Source organism: Danio rerio, chromosome 24, assembly GCF_049306965.1.
Source record: "Danio rerio strain Tuebingen ecotype United States chromosome 24, GRCz12tu, whole genome shotgun sequence".
Lineage (NCBI taxonomy): Eukaryota > Metazoa > Chordata > Actinopteri > Cypriniformes > Danionidae > Danio > Danio rerio.
The window spans coordinates 2,605,973-2,625,000 of NC_133199.1; the positions used below are offsets into that span (position 1 = coordinate 2,605,973).

General features: G+C 38.0%; 1 protein-coding gene across 1 annotated transcript; it reads left to right on the forward strand.

Annotated features, from left to right (window-relative positions):
* Positions 1-4,189: 4,189 nt before the first annotated feature.
* On the forward strand, positions 4,190-9,342 carry nrn1a (neuritin 1a). Its single transcript, NM_001002507.2, is given in 3 exon segments — positions 4,190-4,408; positions 7,079-7,223; positions 9,061-9,342. Coding segments are annotated over 3 exon segments (429 nt in total). The 5' UTR covers positions 4,190-4,353; the 3' UTR covers positions 9,290-9,342.
* The last annotated feature ends 9,686 nt before the right edge of the window (positions 9,343-19,028 follow it).

The following is a 19,028-nucleotide window of genomic DNA, read 5'->3' on the forward strand; positions in this document are numbered from 1 at the left end:
TACTTTCAGGTTAAGCTTTAGACCATAGTAATGAATAACCAATAATAACATACTTCAAAACGTATTATAGCTTTTAAAGACCTGTAAAACAAATGATGGGCTCCACACAGTTGATTCGTATTGAGACAACATGAAGAAATTAAGCTAACTTTTTAGCTTTTACAAACTTTAGTGGATTGAAGATATTCGAATGAAAAAAAAACTCAAGAATTTTGTTGTTTCCGCTGTTTTTAAATAAGTAGTTTGAACAAACAGCAAATGTCATTTTTTTGAGTGAGGAACACATTAGGCTCTATTTTAACAATCTATAGTAAAGACTAAAGCGCATGGCGCAAAAGCATTAAGGGCGTGTATGAATCCAAGTTTACTATTTGAGGCATGGAACATCACTCTCTGCGCCCTGGCACATGGTCTAACAGGGTTGTGCTTATTCTCTTAATGAGTTCTGGGTGTGTTTTGAGCATAACTGAACGCGTCACTAGCGAGAAAACAGTTAAACAGAGCATCTGCAGTGCGAGGATAAAGAACGAGCCTCCTCCATTCAGCCTCTTTACTTTCTTTTTACTTTTACTCTTCACTTCCACACTTTGGTGGAGTAAGGAAACAGTGTTGTTCTCCATTAAAGACATCCATTAGCTGACATATTTAATTTAGTTTGTTAAGCGCAAAGATTTGTGTGAAAACTATTTCTAAATTCTAATCTCCAGCAAATTAATAAATGAACAATAATAATGAAGTGTGGTCAGAAAACCGAGATATATCCAAACACACGTCCTGTTCTTATACCCCATATGGGGATGCAGACGTCTCCAAAACCCCACAGGTGGACAAATCTAAACTTGTTTTAAATAAATATAATTTAAAATATATATTAATATAAATATGCATATAATAAATAATACTGCTAATAATAATCATTTAATTGTTTTCATCTGTAAAGATATTTGTGTATTGCTGTACATCCTGTGTGCATTAAGCAATGTGTAAGCGTTTGGACCTGCAGCACATAACTAATGTGCTCTTTACTTGACTTTAGAGCAGCTTTTAGCTGAGGGGGTCGCCTCCTAGGTTGCCTCTATGGTTGCACCAGCCCTGTTTAAATGTGTGTACTGCACATCAATAATGCAGCTAACATTGGAATAATCCACGTCTTAATTCAATTCCTGTCAAGATCCTCTTTACATGGTAGACTCTCCATCAGAGTATTAATACAATCATATTAAAATCGGATTATTGGTGTCCATGTAAATGTTCTCACTGATAGTCCTGCCCAAAATGCATTCCATTAAAGGCATTCCATGTGACCAGAAGTGAAGAAAAGTTGTTAGGGAAGAATGGTCTTTGATTAAAGATTATAAGGGCAGATTATTTTTTACAAATATTGCAATGTACAGATATGTATATAAAATAAAAAGAGAAAAATATTACTTCATGCTAATTTTAAAAGTCAGATACGACGATTTTTTTGACTATTTTATTAATCATTCAGTTCAGTTTAAGTTTATTTGTATGATGTTTTTCACAATGCTTATTGTTTTAAAGCAGCTTTACAAAAGGTGTGCATTATTGCATTACAAATACATCCGTAAAACTTAAGGTTATTACCAGTTGGCATTTCTGTTTGGAGTTTGCATGTTCTCCCTGTGTTGGCGTGTGCTTCTTTCAAATGTGGGTTTCCCCCGCAGTCCAAACACATGCACTATAGGGGAGTTGAATAAACTAAATTGGCCATCTGGATGGGATGCAGCCTTTATGATGCAAGCTGAGATTGCATCACTCAGTGATGCATTAGACACAATGCATTTAATGGAGTGTGACGTCACTGTGATGGGTAGGGCTAGGGGTGGGGTTAGATGAGCTCAATAAAAAGCATTGGATGCAGCTCAGATTGCACTGCACCAGGTCTGCATCCAGACCCCTCTCAAATTGGCTGTAGTGCGTGTGTGAAGGTGAGAGTGCATAGGTGTTTCCCAGTGTGCTGGGTTGCAGCTGGAAGGGCATCTGCTGCGTTAAACATATGCTGGAAAAGTTGGAGGTTCATTACGCAGTGGCTACCCCTGATGAATAAAGGGACTAAGCTGAAGAAAAATGAATGAACGAAATAATAGATCAATTAGAAACTAATAAAACTAATTAATCAATTTACTGTTTAGGAATTATTTGTCCCTCTTTTTAATTCCTCAAAGCAATTCCAGATAAAACCCACTAAAGCCCATTTTCACGAAAGAAAGAAACTCTGCTGACGCAAACTGCGCCTTACCTCATTCACTCTACAGCCTCCATATTAATGAAACATGGGCTGTGCTGCATCAATGCTGCTGCTGGAATATCGGAATCCCCCTTTTCTCCATCTCTCTCTCTCTCTCTCTGTCTCCCCGCGCCCACCTCAATGAGTCACCACGGAAAACCTCTCAAGCTAGTAATTGCTGGGTAGGATGGGGACAAACACATTAAACTGGGATTCCCTATGCTGTCGAAATGACACTTCATTTAACGGAGGTTTTCATACGAGCTGATTTCGTTGGTTTTGAGTTTCTCCAAGACTCGCTGTCTTATATTATTGATTTGCAAAATATTTACATTTTTGATCAAAGAGAGCTCATAACCCAGATACATCGTGAATGTTGTAGCGCCTTCGCCACAAGATGGAGACAAAACATGAATAAAAACCTGCCATTGTTTAGACTCCCATAGAATCGCTCTATAAATTAAATCCACCATATTGCATCGCTCACTGCATTGCAACTCATTATGCAGGTATTTGTACATGGGTTATGCAACTGCTCATTTTTCTTGTGCACGCAATATCTGCTCTGCGTGACATGCATCTTTGCGTGAATACACAAATATCCATTCTCACGATGCGTTGCATACTAAAACTCAACCGTACTGTCATTCACCAGAGACATTTAGATCCGATTGTGAACAGTCCTTAGGCCATAGGTCTCTGGGGTTATGTATAGTCTGGACTCTAAATGAACTGTCAGGGGACCTAATTACTCAGCACACGGTTTCTACTCACTGGTCGGATTCTCCTTCAGCTAGAATGCCCTAGGTAACTTTTTAGTATTCTCATCCTGAAGTCAGTGTCTCTGAAAAAAAAAAAAAAATTGGTGTGCATCAATACTCAGTACTCATTGGTTGGCTACAAATTCCGCTGACGTCAGTGGGGTACGAACTTTTTTTTTTCCAATGATACAGACATCACTACCTTTCTCTCAGTTGTAACATGTAGCCAACTCCTCATCTCAGGCCATTTAGATGATTCTTTATCTTTAACCGAGCCTATTATATATATATATATATATATATATATATATATATATATATATATATATATATATATATATATATATATATATATATATATATATATATATATATATATATAATTTCATATTTCAAGTAAGGCCTGGAAATAATAACTTTAATTAGTCAAATGTATCAATTCTTGAAAAAAACATACGGTTAGAGCATCATCTACTTCTTGGTTGTGCATTGTTCACTTAATTGACAACAGCATGTCGATTTAATTGATGTCACGAGTTATTTTTGGCTGATATAATTTTCACGATGCGCCAAAAATATCCCACTCAGAATACGCTTACCTCAAGTCACCTCAGGCAAACCTTGGTTATACTGGAGTGTTAAAGTCCTAAACAAATCATCAATAACGCAGTAACAAGACTCAAGAAAAATGTGGGCACGTCATTATTCAAATTATGTTGAATCTCCAACTAATATGGTGCAGGGATCCTACTATAAATGGTCCGAAGAATGCGTAAATTAGGCTACTGCATCAAAGACATTAATAGTTCGGCCTTTAACCAAACCTGAACCCAAACTTAATCTCACCTTTTTTTTTCCCACCAACCACACAAAATGATCAAGCACTATGAAGTCTGCACGTGTATCCATATATGGGTCACGGGTCCACGTGTAAGCTTCATTGCATGAGGTTGGATAGGTGAGACCACCAGAGAGCAGATATATGCGGACATCTCCGCAATCCCTGAAATGCCAGTACAGTGCGAGAGGGGGGAGAAAGGGGCCAGCCCGGTCTAGCAAATGAGAAAATAGAGAAGTGGGGAGTCCGACGGTGAATTTTACGTCAAGCTTGAGATGTGGGCGTGAAGCAGGGAGAGAAAAAACACGAGGCATTACCGCCTTCTCTTAACGGGGTGCACCATTTCACTTCTCTGCGCCTCGCCGACATCGGAAAAAAAAATCACAAAGAGTTTCTGAATAGCTGCTTGAACTGAACCGCGATGTACAACGCTCAGATTTGGCAATCTTTTCCCCTCACAACCATCTAAAATTGGCATATACTCCAATGGTTTTACTGGACGTACGATGGGATTAACTTTGTCTGGAAGATATATTTCATTGTTTCTTGCTGTTCAAATAGGTGAGTAGATTATTTCTAACCTTTATTCTGTGATTATCTGACCTGTCCCTTATTTATTTAGTTGTTAAATACATATTTATAATTAGCATTCTGAATGCATTATAACTATACGCAGATGTGTTTAAACAGTATTTTATTACATATACTCTTTGATTATATTTATCTGTGAAGTGCATGTTGGTGTCAATTTTAATTGCAGTGTTACTGTCCCAACTGCGGTTTAAATGTTTGACATTGACCAGTGATTGAATAATAAAATACACAGTATTCTCTGAAGTATTCTGTATGCAGTGTTGGACAATTTCTATAATAATAAAGCTCAGTTAATTGTGTTGGAGCAAGTTGAAAGTGTGAAAGTGTGGGACCGCCCGATCCTCCCCGTAATAAATTATTCAAACCTTTTATTGAGAAATAACACAAAAGAGAATATATAACACGGCTCCATTACAAGGTTTTACTTGCAAAGATCTAGTTTGCATCGTGAGTTTTACCTTTATGGTCCCATGCGTCCATACAATCAAATAATATAATTTACTTACAGTTTTCTGAAAATTAATTTGGTGTGCGATTGGTGTTTTTGGACTTCGCAGAAAATAATCTGCCATGTTTTGTAATATTGTTCATTTTTAAATGGCTTTTTGTTTGTGCTGTCGCAGGGCTCTGCAATGAAAATGTCATGTTGTGCATTTGGCTAAAATCAGTAGCGATGTTTGTGAAGGAAAAAACTGAAGCAGCTACCAAGCTGAACTATATTAATTCGAAATAAACCCCCTCCTGACTTCATTGAACAGATTATGCGGTGCCAGGTTGACACCGGTACCGCTGACAGTGTCTAGTAAAGTGGTCGTGACCACTAGTACAGTAGGATAGGTGAGTCTATATTAGATGCTCAGTTGTTTCTAAATATAGCTCATCATCCCTACAACGAAAAGCGATTTAATAATTCACCGTTGGTTCGCAGTGAGTCTTTTAATTCCAGAAAAGCGAATAAAGGCAGTGGGGACTGAAATGGATTTAAAACATGAAATCATACATCTATGTTTTATAGAGCTAGCTGCATGAGCATCTTTGTATTTCGCATCCTCACATCCGCCATGTTGAGGTCTGAATATTTTAATTATTTTGAGGAAAAATGTTAGAATGCATGCAGCAAAATACAAAGAGTAGCATATAATGCAAAGCTGCGTATTTAATTTCACTCAGTTTTTTTAGGCACATAATGCTGTAATGTTGATTTCGCGCTTCGACTAGAAGAAAAGGGCGATCTGTGCGTGATATCACAATTATAGCATGATATTTCGTTATGTAAGCCTCCTGTGCGGCATGTTAAGGTTACACCTTAAATTCTTTGTGTATGGAATCAATATGACATTTTAATGTAACCATGATACGTGAATTACTTGATTATTTCAGTGTTTTGTGTCATTGTTCGATGCGCTTTTTATTTATTTATTTTATGGGATAATAATTTTATATACTAATTAAGCTTTGTGGCATCGACCAAAGGTTTTTTTACAGAAAGAGCTAAAAATAACTCATCATAATAGCATCTTTTTTCGTTTTTTATTGTTTTTATGTATTTTTAGCGAGGTGTTATATAAAGAGATATATTGTGTAACGAATAATGTAGCAATATAGCGTCATAAAATAAATCGCACTGCATAACATATGTAATGTAAAGAGTAAAGACTATATTACTTATTTCACAGATACAATATAATTTAGATGAACTCCTACTTACGTACTAGCCTATATGATACAAAATATTGAAATATGGCATGCATTGTAATTTAATATAAATCATCACATAGCTTAAAATGCACTGTGCAATTGGCTAGAGTAGTGCACATACATATTACTTGTAAATTATATTTGTTTTGTAACGGAAATAATCTATGCAAGGTCTACTGCATCATTTAGCATACAAAGCAATTGATTGGGATTTTAACATTGCTGATCACTATAGTGTCTGCATTGTAGGGGTGTGCTGGGTGTGTGCCTCTTGATCTTGTCCCTTCCCACTGTAGTTAATAGGCAGAGGCCCGACCTGATTTGAACAGCGCGACAACTCAATCAATTTACAATTTCTCATTGCTTAACGAACCCGAGAAACCACTGGCGTCTATGGTTCGTTAAGCAGAGGGATCTGGTCAACTGATCAAGTCTTGACCTACCAGTCGAAACACAAAGACCCAAATGGGAAAGTGGAAAGGAAAGGGAAAGCATCCGTGTCCAGAATGTTCTCATTTTCCCTAATAGATCTGTCATCAAAAAGAGACTTCTTTCTAGATGTGTAAAAAAAGGGGAGGGGGATACAAATCACTCAGAATGAAAATCTCACCTCACACACAAGCCCACATACCCCCACCCCCATGTAAAGCATTACATCATCGTTTGTCCACGCGCCACCCTCATGCTCAACACACATTATTGTAGTCAACAAAATTGCGTGCAAGTCTTTTATAGCATAAAATAGTTCGTTCAGTCATTCATGCATGCATTCAATCAATCATTTCCAGATTTAACAATTAAACGAGTACTGAACTAATTGAGAATCACGAGACTAGTTCTACAAAATAATAACGTTTTAACAGAATAATCAAATGACAAAGAAATGAAGGTTTTACTCTCCAATGCACAAAAATGTGATGGTTATTTTTCGTTTTCCAGCCTATCTGCTGCAGGCGGTTCGAGCGGCTGGGAAATGTGAAACAGTGTTCAAAGGTTTCTCCGACTGCCTGCTTCAACTGGGAGAGAACATGGCCAACTATCCACAGGAGCTGGACGAGAAGGAAAACCTTCAGACCATCTGCACGTAAGGGAAACATGCATACACACAACAGATGAAATATACGTGTGTGTGTGAGAGAGAGCAGGGAGGGAGAGAGAATGAATAAAAAAAACGAGGAGCCAGATGGCACGAGGGGCCCCTTGTTTAATTCGACAGTAGAAATAGAGCCGTGCAGCCAGTTTGCGCTATTCGCGTTTCACCAGTTAATTACAATTAGATGAACCATCTCTACACGCCGAGGCCAAAGGTCAACATTCATAATTGGATCAGATCGGGAGGTAATGCGCGGTTATTGTAAGCGATCCGCCCTATAAAATAACCGGTTCTTTTACAGTCGCGATTGAGGGAGCCAAAACAGAACATTATCTCATTACAGAGACTGAAAGCACATCACCTTTGCATCTCCACGTATTTAGATAACTCAGTGTTTAATAAACTTTACATATTAAATAATATCCATCTTGTTTTGCATCGCGGAGGCTTTTCTTTGCATGTTTAAGTATTCTGAAAAATTATAAAGTGCTGTGCATATTTTGTCTGTTTCTGATTATTATTGATAATACACTATATAATGATAGCTAAATATCAATTTCCAATATCAAGGAGGAAAACTGAACTGTATTAACACCTTAACTCTTGCACATGCAACATACGGAGAAAATGGTGGATGTAAGGAGAAGTGCGCTTTATAACAACGCCAACGCGCCTGGCTGCCATTGCATTTCATTTCCATACACCAAATATTCAGACATAATAGATTAGATATAAGACAAAATCACTTTTAGTTTGCTCTTTCAGAAGCAAATATTATATCTGTTCTAATTTATTTGGAACCAGGCTAGCCTACTTGTGACCGCGCGCATGCCCACTTGCGGATGCAGGGTTTGAATGTGGGCGTGTTCCTGAGATAAATTAATAAATGATGAATTTGAGAGCGGGTTAGAGGAAGGGGGTGGGGCGCAGGAGGGGAGTTGTAAGAGAGCGTGAGAGATGGGGAGGGCACTAGAAATCACGTGACGCGATGGAGACTTTCCCTTTGGAGCCGCATTACAACTCGGGTTTCCCTCGTGCCCTCTTCTCCTGCTTCACGCAGCTACATGGGCCCATGCATTTGCCAGGATATTTCATGCATACTCTGTGCATCATCTTCGAGTTTCTAATAATCTTGTAGTTAAATAAATAAAGTATACATTTTCATTATGCACGCTTTTTTTTAAGCATTTTGTACAAATAAATATAGACCGAATGTTTAAAGTCAATGTCGAATAGTATTAAAATAACTATACACTGTAAAAAGATTCCTTGTTCCCTTAATATTTTAAGCTGAATCAAATAAAACTTATGAGTTCATTTATGTTAAACTGAATTAAAAAGCTTGCAAACTTATAAAATTAAGTTCAAACGTGATTAGCTTTGTTTAATAAGTTAAAATGACTTAAACATATGCTGACAGGACTTATTGATCTTACATTTTTTTACAGGGTAGTCTTAGGCTACATAAAAAGGCATTACTTAAGGCAATCTCAGCTGAATTTAAAATAAAACGAGTATTGAAATTTAAGATAGATATTAGGCACTGAACAGGCCGAAATATTGTTTTATCGACAAATATTACGCACAAGTTAATTTTCTAAATTCAGAAAATGCTTTCTACACATGTCTAGTATCTAAGGCTAAAAGAGGAAATCTGTTACTAATTTTAGATGCACTTGGGCTAGGCTATATTTACAAAACCCCTTTGAAAATAGCTTTAAAACCTAACAGTATGTGAATATTAGTATAATAGCCTAATGCGATGTGTTAAGCATGACAAAATCAGCAATAATGATTATTTTCCTTTCCTTTTTCGAAATATTTGCAGTTACTGGGATGATTTCCATTCATGTGCGACCACTGCTCTGGCAGACTGTCAGGAGGGAGCCACAGATCTGTGGGAGAAGCTGAAAAAAGAGTCCAGAAATCTGGACTTTCGCGGCAGCTTGTTTGAACTGTGTGCTGGCGGAAACGGCGCAATCCGGTCATCGGTTCCGTTCGGCGTAACGCTGCTCCTAACGGCACTGTCTGCGCTCGTGACGTGGATGCAGTTTTAACCCACGGGAAGATAAAAAAAATAAGCAGAGAAGAAAAAAAGAAGAGCGAAAAAGAAAAAAAGACAAGACACGACATCAACGCAAGAATAAAAAAGAAGAATAATTAATGACGATCAAAATTCATCCTCACCCAAATGGATTTATATACCTATTTCATCTGGAGAAAAAAACAAGACGATTTTTTGCAAGAGACAATGGCAAGAAGAAGTCTTCTGGGAATGCTCAAGCACATTTGCCTGACTCTGGGTCCATTTCATGAAATATTTATCAGTTATTGAGTTGAAATGACGGCCTGAAATTTCTGAAAGGTCCTGGTTAGAAGCGTAGTATTTTATAACATTACCGTCTGTTATGAATGAATTATTATTATTACTGTAGGCTTTTCACATTCTCAACGGTCATCATGCATATAGAAAGATAGGAAATATTTCTCCCATCAGTTTGTTTTATATGATCTTTGTCGGTATTTCGTTTTAATTTTTTTCAGATTTGATTTTAGTCCAGCCAAGTACATGGATGACGCGTGAGGGGGGGTTGCTGACCCAGCTATATAGAAAGAAAACAATAATTACAATGCTAATAAGAGGCTATACATAATAATAATAACAATTCTAATAATAATGATACCTCAGGAATGATTACAGGCATTTATTTAGTGGAATAAACGAGAGCAGAGAGAACAAATATTTAAGAGATTTTATTAGTGAACACAGACATGTGAAATGTAGCCGAAAAAAGGCTGTGAGATGAGTTGACTGTTGCCATATTTTCCCAAAAATGTTATCCTATTGCATTGAAAGAAGATTCGTCTTTTTATGTGGGACACATGGTATAAAGGAAACACTTTACATTACAGTGCCCATCTTGCATAGGCTAATGTGTAATACCAAACAAGCAGCTCCAGATAATAATTACATGCCAAGTACACGTAGTTCAGTACTATTACGCAGTAATTACACTGCAACGTAAAGTGTGGCCTGGATTTTTTTCCCGACAGTATCGTAGCACGACAATATCTGGACCTTGACATTAATAGTTGGATGAAGTGTATTTTGCTAGCTTTATTTGATGTTGCCGAGGCATAGACCACGTTTCACTGCCTTCAGAAGATGTGTATTTTGTTCGTTCGTTTGTTCGTTTCTGGGGATGTTGCATATGAAATACCTGAATATTCAAAACCATACAGTAAATAAGAGTATGTATGTGAAAAGAAAAGAGAGATACTTTAACAGAAACAGTTTTAAAACAGATTGATTAAACAGGTATATAAAATAGACTGCTAAAAAGAAGTATTTAAAAGTACTAAATAAAACAGTTACTGTTTGAAGAGTGTGTTGTTTTTATTGATGCCTTTCTGCGGTTATTGCCATGCATCTCGCTTTAATGTAAAAAATATAGCCTGACGCATGTCTGTATCAAGAATGGTAATTAATTATGGTCACATATAGATATAAAATGTAGTCTCTGAGAGGCGTGGGTGGAATTAAAGATTCAGGTTAAACACGTGTTTTTTCTTCCAGCTCTTGGACGTGAACGAGCACGCAGGCGCGCGCGACGCCGAGACTCTGTCGAGTGAAGACGTATTGTTTCATTATTAATAAGGTGGCAGAGAGAGTCATTTCATATTGATTCTCCAGCGCTCAGCGCATTTCTGCAGCATACAAGGCGCTTGTCCGAGCGAAAACAACCATCAGATTGAAAAAAAAAGGTTGAAGGGATTTCTTGAGTATTTATTCTGAAACAACAATCCTTTTCAAGACACTTCTGCATGACTAATCGACATGATAAATACAGGACAATTAAAATACATTGTTTTAGACAAAAATGTGCTCTAAACATGTCAAGCCTTGTAACTATAAGGTAAAAATACTCGCACGTGAAAACGCAAGTCATTTATTATTAATGTAAATTATTAATTATTAACGCAGCTTGATTTTCAATAAATCATTTTATATTTAATTATATATTGTCGTTTTGGACCATTTTTTAGAGGTCAAATTTGTCTAATACATTCGAAAGATGACCTTGACAGTCATAAAGGTCTAAAACATGATATCACATGGCATATTTTCGATAAATTGCCCGACACATTTGCCAAATAGTTTGTTGGATTTTCATTGGTTTAAAGTAGCCTAGACGTTAATGATTACAAATGATTACTGACTAAACTAACACATTTCTCAATTTGATCTATTTTTTTTAATCTTTGCACATGTAAACCAACATTAATTGTGCATTTCATAGTTTTAATAATTCAATAATTATAGACAAAGACTATGCAATATGACTTATTATTAGCCCCCCTTGAACTTGTTTTTCTTTTCTAAATATTTCCCAAATGATGTTCAACCGAGCAACAAATTTTCACAGTATGTCTGATAATATTTTTTTCTTCTGGAGAAAGTCTTATTAGTTTTATTTCGACTAGAATAAAAGCAGATTTTAATTTTTTAAGGCCATTTTTAGGGCAAAATTATTAGCCCATTTAAGCAATTTTTTTTTGATAGTCTACAGAACAAACCATCGTTATACAATAACTTGCCTAATTACCCTAATTAACCTAATTAAGCTTTTAAATGTCACTTTAAGCTGTATAGAAGTGTCTTGAAAAATATCTAGTCAAATATTATTTGCTGTCATCAGGACAAAGATAAAATAAATCAGTTATTAGAAATGAGTTATTAAAACTATAATAGAAATGTTTTGAGAAAATCTCTCCGTTAAACCGAAATTGAGGAAAAAATAAACAAGGGGGCGCTAATAATTCTGACTTCAATTGTATATTTCTAATACATCCAGTGCATGATTGGTGATTAAAGGGGAATGTTCAGCACTCATATTTCTAGTAGAGCTTTTCTAAAAATCAATATAAATCAGACCTTGTATGAAAAAACAACTCTGTTTGAGACACTCAGAAATAAGTAAGCTTATTTGCACCAGTGGTAAAATCAGCACTAGTTTTCTCCCTGGAGGTGTAAGACTGCTTGAATGGTACTCAAGTCCTGAAACAAATTTTTTAGTGCTCCTTTTTGAGCTGAAAATGAGATTGGAACTCATTCTGTCCCTGGAAGGGGATGACGACTACATTTGTAATCTCATTAAAATGCATGTTATTCTGTTGCAGGCACTGAATATATTATCCTCCACAGATCTCTGTGTAGTGCACAGAGATAAATTTTTTTTAATAGTTAAGAATCTTTTATGATTATTTTAGTTTTGCAACACTCCTTGGAACATTTCCCAATTCCATGAAATGAGGATTAAATACTGGATTGTGGCATTTAATCTTTAACAATGGAAACAGAGGACACACACACTCACACTGAGATGGCTGGCTCCCCTACTGCTGCTTCACAACACACTATGCCTGACCATTTTTCAGGGCTGGCAGGCTTAATCAAGGCGCCCATGCCAATGCCAGGCAGACATGGCGCTGTTTATTTAGCTGTGTCTTTTCTCACAGTGCTGCAAGGACAAAATGCAGGACATTACAATCATGCAGAGCATCGTGGCTGGGTCTTTACCTCAGTAACACACTTAGCCGGAGTGTTTTTGAATTTTTTTTGCATTAAAAAGTTTGACAAGGTTCCAGCTCAGTATGCCATTCAGTCAATGGAGCCACAGCCATATCACCCTGCAGCCCAAGACCGGTTACTCACTGAAGCTAAGCAGGGCTGAGCCTGGTCAGTACCTGGATGCGAGACCCTATGGGAAAACTAGATTGCTGTTGGAAGTGGTGTTAGTGAGGCCAGCAGGGGGCGCTCAACCTGCGGTCAACCTAATGCCCCAGTAAAAGTGAAGGCGACACTACACTGTCAGTGGGCATTGTCTTTCGATATGAGACGTTAAACCGAGGTCCTGACTCTCTGTGGTCATTAAAAAAACCATGGCACTTCTCGTAGAGCAGGGGTGTAACCCCGGAGTCCTGGCCAAAGTCCCCCAATCGCCCCTTACGATTATGGCCTCCCAATCATCCCCATCCACCAAATTGGTTCTATCACTGTCTCTCCACTCCCCTATAGTAGGTGTGTGGTGAGCGCACTGGCGCCGTTGTCCTGTGGCAGCCGTTGCATCATCCAAGAGGATGCTGCACACTGGTGGTGGTGTGGAGAGACCATCCCTCATAATTGTGAAGTGCTTTGGGTATATGGCCATACACAATAAATGCGCTATATAAACACACATTACAATACATTTACATTACAATGGAGTCATGTATAAAAATAAAAAATAAAACATTTAACAATACTGATTTTATTCTGCAGAGCAGAAGTGCGGCCGTTTTTGATTGTTCCAGAACTTCAGATTCAATCGCCTAGTAGGAGAAACAACTAGCAATAACATACAACAGAAAATGGCCAAACCTGCTCAACAAACAAGTGAGTTTATGACTGCACATAAAAGAAGAAAAGATCAGCTTGCGACATAAAGCAGCAAAAAGAGTCATTTCTAACATCTAAAAATCAATGGAAGTGAATGACACCGGAAGTCTCGAGCCAATCAGATTCCTATGACTGCACCTGCTTTTACTTTAAGAATAAGGTCAATAGTGGTCCAAAAACGTCATAGATATTTACATTAGATGTCTCCTACACTGTTAATATCTAAAGGAAGTATTGCGTCAACAGAGCCGCCATTTTAGTACAGGGTAGTACTCCTTTGAAATGAATATGGAACCAAGGTGTATTGGAGGACTGTGGCCATCTGGAGCCACAGATATGTAAATATTTACGAATATATCTACAATGGGGAGTTTTCCTGATGGTCAGTATGCAAATATATTTTTTAAATTACAAAAATATAAATTTTACATGACTTTTCTACATCGATGTATACGTGACAGCACGGGTATTGCCAGGGCCAGAGCAAGCTGAACTGCCGCTCTAGGAAGAGGACGATCACGCCGCCCTCAACCCCAATGTGAAAACGAAAGTGACCGGTTATGAAAATGAAGTGAGGTGTCGCGGACCTATATTCTGCCGCCATATGCGCAGATATAACTGAGGACGCGCAGTTGCTGAAGGAGGGAGGGAGGTGTCACGGACGCTGCTCATTCTATTCTGCCGCCCTATGCGCGGAAATAACTGAGGACGGCGGGTGTCGCGGACCTCTATTCTGCCACCCCAAGCACGGATTTAACTGAGGACACGCGGGTGCTCATGGAGGTGTCACTGACGCTGCCCTCTCTATTCTGTCGCCTATGCGCAAATATATCTGAGGACGTGGGTCGTGAGAGAGGTGTCGCGGACATAACTGAGGACGCAGGTGGTAAGGGGGGTGTTGCGGATGCTGTCCTCTCTATACTGCCGCCCTAGGCGGCCGCCTCTATAGACCCGCGGGCCCTGGGTATTGCAGACCAAGAGTGTGTGTTTGTGTGCATGGAAATGTATTATCCTCCCTCCCTGTTAAATTTGATCTAATCCATGTCCTGAAACACACTGCCTTGCTTTCACTTCTAATGATAATGGAGGGAGCGATTCGTTTGTGACTGAATCTCTGTTATGAACGATTCGTGTGACCAATCGATATCCCTGCGTCTCAGTGTACATATCCGTCTTTATGATCTAAACGACACAATCTCACGACAATTCGTAAATTTTTGATTTAGTGGCTAATTCGTATGAATTTGTACGATTTAATTCACACAATTTAGTACGATTTGCTCATCCCCCAATGACGGTTGGGTTTAGGGGTAGGGTTAGATGCTACGTCTCCTTTTTAAAATCGTACAATTTCGTACGACTGAACTCTGAGTTAGCCACTAAACTGGCAAAATGTAAGATACTTACGTGTTTTCATGAGATCAGGCTGGATCTGAATGGCATTTGTAATAATTTAGTGTGGACAGTGTGCACATCGAGTTATGTTATCAGGCACCCTCATAAGTTACTTCAAAAACTAATGCTACTTCACTTAGCTGACAATAATAGAAGTTTCTGATACCGCAGCGTCTCGTTATTATATTTAATTTACATTGTTCGCTTACTTTATTCAACAAAACTAGCATAGGCTTAAAATTTAGTGCAAGTTGGTGCTGCTTTGCCTTATGATGAATGCAGTAAGCGACTTTAGTATCATAATCATCAATACTTGTTTAGCAACAAAGTTCGTAACATACAAAATCATAAAAAACTAAATCTTACCTATGAAATGTTCTGCATTTGTTTTCTTTATTTGCTTGTTACTGCACATTTTCACATTGCAAAAGTCCAGCATCTTCACATTGGCTTTAGTCTTGACTAGTGTGGTTGAATGACATTAGTCCTAGGAGCACTGAACAAATCTGGCGGCGGTATTGACGCATGCTCAGGGTCCGTATGCGACATCTAGTGTATATATATCTATAGAAAAATGCAGTTAACATCATTTTAGGCCATGCAACATTATCCTTCCACCAACAGAGAGGTTACTAACAGCATTAACTTTCGCCTTCAGCAAATAACTGCAGAAATTAATCAGATTGTTGTTGACTAAACACCTTTTTAATAGCATACATGCCTCATCATCTCACCTCATGCTGAGTGGCTCACTAAAGGGTCATAATTAAAAGCACAAAGCGGGTTAAGTTGAATGGCGCATATGTCCGAGCTGGCCATTTCAACACATCTGGGAAGCAAACACATCGCTCTGATGTAATTAGAGGAGTTGGATAATCTAACAGTAGCTATTAATGCCAACCAGTAATGAATGCGGTGAATCGCAGATGGAGGCAGGACATTATTTCAATAAAGGCCTTCAAAATGGAGATTATCTTTCAGGCGGTGTGCATTAAAGCTGTTTGTAAATGTAAAAAGGATCACAGAGACTCAAGGATCCTATTACCTCCTTAAAAAATGAAGTAAATCAGCTGCTTTATGTTAAAAATGTGCATAATGCCATCTATAGTCTTTAATGATTGACTATGAATACCGATTACTTTGATCTACTAATCTACTTTATTCATACCTGTCAACATTGGGATGTGAAAATAAGGGATATGCCCAACATAACACCCTTTATAGAAAGATTAAAAATATGGGAAAATACCTTTACGGGATGATATCGGAGAAAAAATGCCAGGATAAACGAAAGGGTAGACAGGTATGACTTTAATATATGTCTACTTTACCTGCTTCATATCACTGATTTACAAGGGCTGAAATTCAGTTATGGTTATGAATGTTTGGTTGTGGTTGACCAATCACAACTGGTCATCTACGACTGAGTCATCTAACCGATTACAACAGAGTGGGCTTTCGGAAGGAGCTTAGCGAGCTTGCATGGATACAACTTTTTGTAGGAGACATCAAAATGTCAAAACTGTGAATGTTTAACGGTCCAGTGAAATGTGCATTTGTGTGACTCAAAACACGAAGCCATGGCGGGACATAGAGTAGCTCCTCCCCTTTTTGAAAAACAGCCAATAGTTTCATTTTTAAGCACAGCTTAGCCATTGATATTGGTTAAGCTCAAGTGCATATAGATATAGTGTTTTGAAGGGGCGGGGCATGTCAAGTACTAGACAGCATTTCATTGGTCGGAAGATTACATGAGAAACTGAAGTATAATACTGAGATCACACTGCAGGATTTTCAAAGCAGTGGCGTCACAGATCTGAGCTAGCTTTCTGTCAGCGCTGTGTTTACACTGTAGGTGGATTCACACTGCATGACTTTACTATCGCTTGTTAAGTGTGACGTCACGAGAATCGGCTTCCGGGTCCAAGCGCTCTATCAAACTGTATAATGAGACTCATCAAATGGAAATAATAAATGTTTACAAAGTGCTGTAATCCTTTCGAAAATCATGATCGCAATGTATATATCAATGCCTAATATCTGATGGCCAGAAAGTGATTCATATTTTATAAATTGCTAAAATGTTGGTATTTTTGATGAAGCAAGTCCAGAGAATGATGTTTACGCTATGATTTCATATAAAATCCCTGCTGAAAAATTCAGCTTAAACCAGCCTAGGCTGGTTGGCTGGTTTTAGCTGGTTGACCAGGCTGGTTTTAGAGGGGTTTTGGCCATTTCCAGGCTGGTTTCCAGCCATTTCCAGCCTGTTCTTAGCTGGTCAGGCTGGGAAATGACCAGCTAAAATCCAGCTAAAACCTGGCTAGGCTGGTCAAGCTGGTCATCTCCCAGCCTGGTTTTTTCAGAAGGGATTCACTTTAAAGTGTGATAGACTGAAAACTGTAAAAATAATAATAATAATAATACTTTGAAAGCAAGTTACACCTAAGAGTGTAACTTTTAATTTTTTATTTATTTTTTTTAATAATTCCAAGTAAAATGTTTTGAAATGTTCGAAAGGAATCAGAATATGGTATATGAGAACAGAACACAACCAGGAACTTTGCTTCTAACTTCAGCTCCAGAGGTGTAGTTGCAAGTGTAAAAGTTTGCAATGCAGTTTGCGAATGTTTGTTGGAACGATAAATTTGGGAGACGGCAAATCCATGAACTATGTTTATAACGACGGAACTTGCTAACTTAGTTTGCTAACGATGGTTTAGGAAATGCACTCCAGTCTGCATTCTACATCAAAAAATTGTTGATCCATTTAGGCTGGAGTAACAAACTGTAAGCATTAAATGTTTATATCTTCGTAACGTGAACCGATTTGGAGCACACTAGCGTATAGATATAGAATCTAAAAAAACTTTACTTTGATGTGACGAGGAGTTAAAACACCATTACTTTTATTTTGGTTCCTCTCTGTGTCCTTGTTTTAAAAAGGTGTTGTGCTCTTGGATAAAATCTGTTCATTTATTGCTGTCTCAGTGCACGTCTCAATTTGACGTAGTTTGGTGAAGATGGATGGGATGACACTCAGACTCATATGATGAGCTTGTATAATGCACCACATGGATCCCAACCTTAATGGGACAAAATTGGATCATGTAGGGGTGAAAATTAAATTAGGGACCATATCAGCTGTAGGGACTACTTGAGCACATTGTTCTCTCTTCTGGATGATGGTGAAGATTTGCTCATCAAGGGGCAATTACATAAACATGAGTTTCACCTCTCTGCAGCTTTAGTGTTTATAAAAAGACATCTTTTCATTTATAACAAAGTGCCTTTAGAATCTCACTGCAAGGCTTTCTGCTTTTCTGTCTCCTCTCTAATGCCTTTACTCACATTTCAAGTAAGCTGCTTCTTTACTCTAACATTCAAAGGTGAGCTCTTTGACATGATGTATGCTGACGTTATTGGCAGAATTCATAACTATCAGCCGCCACCGCAGGAAAAATGGTCCTGGACAGGACTTCGCCGCATTTATTTCCTCCTCTCATCTCCTTTCTCATAGATATTAAGCCATAAAAAGGTAAAGGACCCCGGGCAGAAAAGAATCATTTTACCAAATGGCAATTCCTCAAGACTTTCAATTCCTTGTTAAATCAAAACATCAATCTTTAACGCTTGCCAATGTTCAACAAAGGAGAAGTCGGCGTCCTGCAGCGGCAGCAAAGAAAAATGACTTTTCAGAGGTTATGGTGACCTATTGAAAGTTGGCAGGAAGCTTGTATAAACTGGAGAAAAAGATAAACAGACATATGTGTGATTAATTAGAAACATTTCTCCTCAAACATTTGCAGTCATTATGATCATGCAGACACATTTGCTGGTGTTTGAGTAAATGCAAAGTTCCTGTTTCATAACCAAGATTCAATTTATTGCTAAATATTTGATTTTTGCAGCCAGGAACAGTAAATATTTCAAAATAGCAGCACGATTCCAAACAGGTCGATAAA